Raw genomic sequence first — 8,361 nt, forward strand, 5'->3', positions numbered from 1 at the left:
GCAGAAGTGAAAAAAGTAAGGTCATTGTTCTCTATTAGAAATAGGACACCACCATTTTCTTTCAACATATTGGCAGATATGGAGGGGGGGAAATTAAGTCTTAGGTAGGATGTAAGAGAAGATATACTTTTTTGATGTTCATTTGTTGTCATCTTATTTCATTACTTATATACCCTGTAGACCAATGGTATATTCTACTCAGTTTCTAATCAACTTACTGATATTTCTGACATTTTAAGTAAATTTTAAAAATGTATTAATATTAAATGTCACTAAAGGAGCAAACTGTCCAAAGTTTGATTTATTCTTTAATATCACAGCTGTACAACTTTCATACATACAGAAGGAAATGCACATTGGTTTCACAATGGCAATTGGCTGCATTTCCGATTATAATACAGTAAGTGCAAGTCCACTCAAATTTACATTTATACAACTTATACAAATTAAAGATTGCTACACTATTATTTGTGACAGTATAAAGCTTGATTTGTGTTTTAAGTTCCACTTCTAGATCACTTTCTGGTTAAATATAAAATGTACTCAATCATTTTAAAATGGGCCCTTTGGGACTAGGCCAGTATATAAAATATTGTCATGTAAAATTTAACCATTTTCTTTTTTAAAAAATAATCTTTTAACCCTAAACCTTTGTTATTGAACTGTTATACTGACACATACTATAGTAGCAAGAGTCATGTGTTTAATGTCACATTGGTTATTTAAAAATGCAGCAGGCTGTATGTTTATTCAAATACAGCCATCTGGCTAAACATTTTCCAATTTTTTTGTTAAGGTAAATATTTCCCTTATGTAAAAAAATTGGCCTTATGAAATTATTTTCTTTTATATATATTTTAATGGGCTTAAGTGCTTCCCGGGCATGAAAAGAAATTTGAGCCTTTTGACTCACTTGGGTGCTTTATCCAAATCTATTTTTGGAGTTTAAAAAAATGTTGATCCACAGACCACTTTCTGGTTCAGATGTACCAAATGAAAACAAAACAAACAAACAAACAAACAAATCACTGCCACCCCTATAACAGGAATGGTTTATTTTCTAACTTTCTTTAAAAATATACATTTTACAATCCTTGTACCTCCACGAAGGTGGTAAAGGTAATAAATACACTGGTTTTAATTTTTTCCCCTCACTAGTAAAATAAATGTCTACAAACTACCTGTTATAAGCTCTTTCTTTTTTGGATTTCTCCAGTGCTTTGTCCATTGTTTTCTCATTTTCCCCTCTACATTTGGGACAGTACCATTTGCCCTTTGGTTTATGATTAAGTCCTACACATGAGAAATGAAACCACTCAATTGGGCATTCATCATTATCACAACCTATCATTTCTCCATAGGAGACTTGATTACATAAGCAGTATGTTGGTTCATTTGGATCAATGGGAAGGTCTGCAGGGGAGGCCTCCCTCTCTGCTTTGGCCTTGGATCTCTTCTTTTTCTTTGAAGTTTTAGCTTTTTTCTCCTTTGGAGTTCCTGAGGTGATATCATCATGATCGTGATTATTAGATGCATTCTCCCGGTTCTCATTATTGCGCTGCCGCCTGGATCGCTTATTATTAGGCTTTTCAGCTTGAGTGATTGTCTCGTTCTTAGACTTATCCTGGCTAGTTTTGCCACTATTGCCAGTGGTATCATTAGTCTCTTGACAAGTCTCAAAAAGTTCCACATGACTGTCAACTTGCCTGGTCCGATTCTCAACTAGTTCCACCATTTGGCTAACAATCTGGATCTTTTCATCTCCGAGTTCCTGGCTCCGTATTAACGATCTTTGAATGCAGTGTAAAACTCTCCTCTTCTGTATTGAGTCAGTCTCTCGTTTGAATTTCTCATAATATTCATCCAATTCCTTTAAGATTTCTGCAATGGAAAATAACATTATATTTATACTACAAAAAACATTCATACTGTGTACATGGACTGAAAACAAATTGTCTATATTACTTCTTATCCTATTAAAAAAAGGTCACTACAAAGTAAAGTGCTAGAATCTGAGGAAAAAACTCTCAAATTAAATAGAAGTGCCAACATCTTTCAGATTTAGCAACCTGCTACTTAAACATTCCAAACAACTGTTTAAGTAGAAAGAAAAGATGACATTCTTTGAGGAATGCTAATTAATGGGAAAACTTGTGGTTAACAAGTATCTGATCCCAAATCTTTTATTTTCTACCAAATTAAATGGTGTCCTCTATTTCTTTATATCTCCTTATTCCTAGGTAATTCCATCATTTAAATTGAATAACTGTTCCATTTAGAAAGATCATTAGAATTTATATTACGCACTCATATTTACTCAACTTTTGAGTTTAGATAGCTCAAGAGACAGAAGCTATTGAATGTTTCTGACTGACCTACCTTCACCTGAGAACTTGTTATCTTTGTACAAATGAAAAAAATGTAGTTACAATATAGGGAAACAACGTGAGAAAAGTAATACAATGAGCAATGACTAGGAGTCAGATCTAGGTCCTAATCTTCGTTGTGCCACAAATAAGCTGTGTCAGAATCTAAGTATTACTAGTCCTGGCTATAAACCTAAGTAATGCCTATAAAGAGGCCTCATTAAAAAAAAAAATGATAAGATTGGAGATGAGTTTGCTGACAAAAAGACATATTGTGGTTTACTTCGTTCCCTATCCATGAGTGATTAAATTAGTTTACAGATATCATTTTTATCCCCAAACCTGGAAGTAGTAAATGTGCCCATTTTAAAAATAAAGAAAAAGGCAAAATAAAATATGGTCAACTCAACTACCCAAAATTCAGGTCTCAAAATTCCCAGAAGTACCCCTTCTCACTTATTTTTACCCCCATATAAATCTTAACTTTCAGATAACATATTAACAAGTAATTTTTTAAAATGCATTTTGAAAACATATTAACTCAACTAAATTATTTTACAAATATAATTATTTTTAAATGTACTAAGTGCAACAGGGAAAGTAATCGTGACTGTCAAAAGCCTACTTTAAATATGCAAATTAAAACTATAAGAGTGTATTTCTCCCTATTCAGTACTATTAAGCTAAATGGAATATTTTCCCCTTGAAAGTCTGCAGTCTTTAAAAATACTAGATTTCCCCTCAATTCTACACGTTTACATACAGCTGTATATTAACATGTACAAAATGTGAATGTCAATTTCAAAATCTAACCAATAAATGTAATCTAAGTATGTAACAAAAAAGAAACAATATAACTTACAATAAAAATCTATTTCAGGACAATCTCCAAAATTACTGACACAGAGACTGCCTAAAATAAGCTTGTGTTGCTATTTCCTTGTTTGGACAATATCCCCAAACTCAGAAGCTCTGATATCCCCAAAGTTTGGAACAAAATGGAGATGGTCACTAAAAAAGTACAGGACTGTCTAATATTGTCTCTTAATGTAGACAAATGCAACCACAATTTCGTATTAGAAAATGCAAAATTGAACACAAATTTACTGTTTTACAAGCACTGTTATTTATTCCACTGACTTGAAAAAAGCTTTGTTTTCATAATGAAATGAGAAATTTAACTGGGGCAGCTAAGTAGCTTGGTAGATAAGAGAGCCAGGCCCGTTGCCAGGAGGTCCTGGGTTTAAATCTGGACTCAAAGATACTTTTAATCTGTGTGAACCTGGGCAAGTCCCTTAACCCCTACTGCCTATCCCCTCACTACTTACTCTTTTGCCTAGGAAGGGATATAGTAAGGATTTTTTTTTTTAATGAGGGGAAAAAAAACCTAACACTATCCAAAGTGGCATTTCACAGAAAAAAGGAAAAAACTAACCTTACAGTATTGCTAAACTAAAATGTAATTACATAGTTGTCTCAGAGTACCTAGAAAAATAAGAAAAGAGAATTTGGGTTCTTAATAATTTGATACTTTGAGTATCTGGGCAAGTCACTCAAAGTCTGCTAATCTTAACTTCCCATCTATAAATTGGTGAACAATGGACAAGACTGATGCCTTATAAGAATCTTTTTAGTTATAACTCTGATTCAAGAATAACGTTTTGTAGGCCACTGTATTAAAAGTTGCTTGTGTTCACTGATTAGTATAAGATTCTGAAATACATGTCTTAGTAGAACTGCAAATAATTGACGTTTCACTTGTGAATTAAAAAAAAAAATCCTACCCAATGGTATTAAGTGCTTATAGAAGTCTATAAGTAAAAAAGATAATGTCAAACATAGAAAAGTCTCAAAAATCATTCTTTTTACTAACACTATATTGTTTTGACACTTTAGTCTCAGATTTTCAAAACTTAAAAATCTCCCCCTAAGATTACAGAAACATGGCCTTGACTAATTAGAAATGTGGAGCAATTCCAAAAAGCATTTGGAATGAAGTCTGACATGGGTTACTAAGTTTCAGGGACAATGGGAGAAGGAAGAGGGAAGAGAATGTGTCTCCAAATACGAAAAGAATCAAGCATTCAGTGAAACTTTAAAAGACCCCATACACAGCAGTAGCTAATTAAAAACACTGCCTAATATTATTTAAGCAAATCTCCTAAAGATTTCTAAGCACAAATTATGCAAAATTTCTTTTACATTAATATGACATATAAATCAAGATGTATGACATGTTAGAACATCCTTAAGCTTTCGTTTACTTTTTTTTTTTAAACCCTTAACTTCGGTGTATTGTCTCCTAGGTGGGAAGAGTGGTAAGGGTGGGCAATGGGGGTCAAGTGACTTGCCCAGGGTCACACAGCTGGGAAGTGGCTGAGGCCGGATTTGAACTTAGGACCTCCTGTCTCTAGGCTTGACTCTCAATCCACTGAGCTACCCAGCTGCCCCTCGTTTACTTTTTCAAAGGGAAATTTGTTAAGTGTGCCAGTATCCGAATTATAGGATGGCGGAGCTAAAAGACCTTTTACATACAACCCCATTTAACAGGGAAACTGAGGCCCAGAAAGGCAGTGTGCTCTATAAGTTTTATATTTAAGAAAATAAATGGTTATTATCATCGGGAAGAAATATCATCTACTTTTATAATGGTCACAGAGTGGCTTTAGTCTTACAGCTCTCAATAGCCCTAAAAACATTTAAGGATCCTATATTGCATAGTTCAAAATCTACCGCAGATATTCACCTAAAGGGATTCAAATTCAATGACTCCCGCCCAACAGTCGATTTAAGATACATAAATTTGAATTAGTGACCAAGGCAGAATTGTTAATTTCGTAGGACACAATAAAAATCACCACCTTTCTTTTTTGCCTCAGCAATTAGCCACTCATGGATAACGCTTTTTGGGGGTGATAGGGACTAGAGGGTGTATTTGAGTACGTAAACTGCTCATTCAGCCGTCCCTTATAGCAGATGGCTCGGTTCAGCAATGGCTAGCATTCCCGCGTCGATCAGGTATGTCAGAGGTTAGGGTGTGACCAGGCGGCCCGTTTTAGGGTAGCGGGGTATTTCCACATCCCGAATTGAGAACTCGAAGGATAGTGAAGAACTTCTCCCACCCATCCCGGGGGCGGGGGGCTCTAGGCCAGCCCAAGGCCCGCCCGCTCCCGACAGCCAATCCGATTCCAACACAGCCTCCTCCCATCCCCCACCCCCACCCGAAACCTGCAGGGTAAGAAAAGCCGCGGGGCAAAAAAAAAAAAAAAAAAAAGCCGCAGGGATCGTTAGGGAGAAACCTGGAATGGCCGGTCAGGGCATTATCAGGGACTCCTCCCAGGAGGCGAAGGATTCCTTTCTCTTGGCCCATAAAGACATCTCACCCCCAATCCCCGCTACGGGCGCGCGCACACCAAAAGGCCTGGCCAGGAACTCACTTTTCCCACGCAACACCACAGCCAAGAAAGCTCTCCGGTTCCACGCGCGAAGAGCGTGGATCTGTTCCAGGGACCCAGGCGAGCGGCGGCGTAAGTAACGAAATCCGTGGCGGAGGCGAAGGCAAAGAGGCGAAGCCGGATGCCTCGCGTATCTCGGCCCGAAGTGACCCGCCTGAAGCCCGCCAGTACACCTAACCCTTTGGGCGCTCCAGCTAGCCTGGGGGAATAGTCCGAGCCACGGCCCAGGGGAGTGGCCAGAGGTACAGTCGCCACCAACCGCTACCTCCGCCCACCTTCCCGTGCTCTAACGGCCGGACGTGACACGCAGCCATTGTTCCCAGGCCGGAAGCACACCGAGTTCTTTGGTGCCTTAGGAATGGCGAACTTAAAAATCTGACCTGGGCCGGAATCAGTCCAACCCTTCCTGGACGGGCCAATGGGGATCCAGTTTGCAGGTCAGAACTGCTCCACCTCTCCTCCACCCCACCCTGTGCCCTCCTCCTCCTTGAAAGAGAGCGCCTATCAGAATGGGAAGTTGAAGAAGGGTTAGGTTCAGGGACCCGCCCTTCCAAAGGGAAAGCTCCAATCCGTGGCTAGATGCAGAGGGACTGGCCCAGCCCGCGGATCCCAAAGTACCAATCTGAGGCTGGAGGCAAGGGGACTTCGAGATATTCAAAGCAATCCGACCTCCTCACTCCTCCCCGCTTTCTCCCCCAATCCCCCCTCCGCCCTAGCCGGGAGAAAAAAAAAAGGAAAGCGGCGGAAACTGAGACCGAGGCAAGTCACTGGGCACAACCCACCCCCCCTTCAGCCCAGAGACCAATAGCCCGGCGGTGAAGTGATAAGGACATTCCATGGGGAACGTCACGGCCAATTACTAAGAGGCTGAGGCGGGGACGTTCCGCAATATGCTAATAGAGTGAGCTATAAAATTCGCTGCGAAACCGACTATCCGGCAGAGCGCACAGGGCGCCTTCAAACGAGGGGGTCCCGGTTCTTGGGGGTAAGCCACTGCTTTCCCCGCCCTCCCCCCATTTCTCCTTGCTCCCTGTAGCACATCCCGGTAAACGGTAAACATTAGAAAACTAAGAGTGAGGCTCTTCTGTCACAACCGACCCCACCACCATCACGGCGTGTGACCTCCGAGAAAAGTTTCCCCAAAAGCAAACAATTCCCCATGGGCATTCCCTGTACCCCTTTCCTCAATACACCCTTAACATCTAGATATGTAGAGACTCACAGGTTCAACCCCCTGCTACCTTTCTAGAGGTCTTAATTTCTTCGCTGTTTCCTCATGAGCACAATATGGATCCGCGGTTTCCTCGCCTTCCCTCCAACCCCCCTCCCCCATTACATGCACACACACACACACACACACAAATACACACTGCATAAAACCTTTCCTTCAGCCCCTCTGCAAACTACACCCTGCAAGCCTTTCCCTTGCAGATCAGTCTTAGTAAGTCTGCACCGAAGAGGAGGAAGTGCAAGAGGGGGGCTGGAAAAAAGAAGGTAGCAAGGACCGCGCGGTACAGAGTATGTACCCCCCTACACTTTATGTAACACTTAGGTTTAAAGACCACCCGATAGGCTGATGATTGGGGGGTAGGGGAATGAGAAGGAGAGATGGGGAGGATGGAGGTACAAGCATTTCTCAGGAGGGACGTAGCCCTGGTTTGGACTAGACAACCTTGCCCAACAGCAGCAACCTCTCCTCGAACAGCCTCTTTACTATCAGTCTCTGTCTCTACTGCTACTACAGCCATAATGAACACTGTACATTCCTCAATGTTGTTGTGCTGTAATCTGTGTCCACCCTGCACTTCCCCCTTTTCCACCCCCCATTAAACACACACACACACACACACACAACCCCCAGCACACACCACCTCACCATCACCCCACTAGAAAGCTGTTCTTGTAGTCTGGCTTATATTAAGACCTTTCTTTCTCTCCTCCTTCTTTCTTGTCCCATGTTTTACACAGAAAGACCTTGGTGAATAAAAGAAGCTGAAGACCTTTTGTTCCGCCCCATGACAAGAGCTACCGCTGCAGATTCCCCCTGTGCAGCTCTCTCCAGCTCAATAACATTACTTGCCCCCTCCGCTTCTGCCACCCCCCCAATGAAAATTCAACTACCCTTCTTAACCAGGGGTCGAGAGGAGGGAGGTGTAAGAAACTAGGAAAGGGGTAGAAGCATTCACACAATCTCTCTCACACACAAATACTCAGATAAGCTAGGGGGAAAAAAAAGAGGGACCCGACCAACCGCCCCATCCATCACCCCCAGCTCTTACCTTGGTATTTCGCGTCTATTTCCCTCATCAAGGAGACGTTTCTCTGCAGATCGAAAGGCAGGGACTCGATGGAGTCCAGATAATCCTCCACATAGTTCACCAGGTGAATCTGCTCCCCGTTTGCAGGACTCAACATGGTTCACCCGAAAGGTCCCCGGCGACTCTGCACTGCTTTCCGCTTCCTCCACCCCCCCACCCCCCGCCCCCCTAAAAAAATAGCACTGCAAAATGCAAAGCTCTCCCTCACCCCTACCCCCCACC

At 41.5% G+C, this 8,361-nt stretch overlaps 1 protein-coding gene across 2 annotated transcripts; it reads right to left on the reverse strand.

Annotated features, from left to right (window-relative positions):
* Positions 1–295: 295 nt before the first annotated feature.
* On the reverse strand, positions 296–8,251 carry ING1 (inhibitor of growth family member 1). 2 transcript variants are annotated; one of them, XM_044667164.1, is made up of 2 exons: positions 8,101–8,251; positions 296–1,881 (listed from the first exon to the last, which is right to left on the reverse strand). In XM_044667164.1, the coding sequence occupies exons 1-2, from the start codon at positions 8,234–8,236 to the stop codon at positions 1,178–1,180; spliced, it is 840 nt and encodes a 279-aa protein (XP_044523099.1). In that variant the 5' UTR covers positions 8,237–8,251; the 3' UTR covers positions 296–1,177. The 2 variants fall into 2 exon arrangements, with proteins under 2 accessions (XP_044523099.1, XP_044523100.1); XM_044667165.1 differs by lacking the exon at positions 8,101–8,251 and adding an exon at positions 5,804–6,098.
* Between the last annotated feature and the right edge of the window lie 110 nt (positions 8,252–8,361).

This window comes from Gracilinanus agilis, chromosome 3, assembly GCF_016433145.1.
Source record: "Gracilinanus agilis isolate LMUSP501 chromosome 3, AgileGrace, whole genome shotgun sequence".
Lineage (NCBI taxonomy): Eukaryota > Metazoa > Chordata > Mammalia > Didelphimorphia > Didelphidae > Gracilinanus > Gracilinanus agilis.

Bases quoted from the DNA above. Each gene is read 5' to 3' on its own strand.
- ING1 (XM_044667164.1), bottom strand. From the start codon at position 8,236: ATGTTGAGTCCTGCAAACGGGGAGCAGATTCACCTGGTGAACTATGTG. The intron at 1,882-8,100 runs GTAAGAGCTGGG...TTTCCATTGCAG, and splicing joins AATAGACGCGAAATACCAAG to AAATCTTAAAGGAATTGGAT.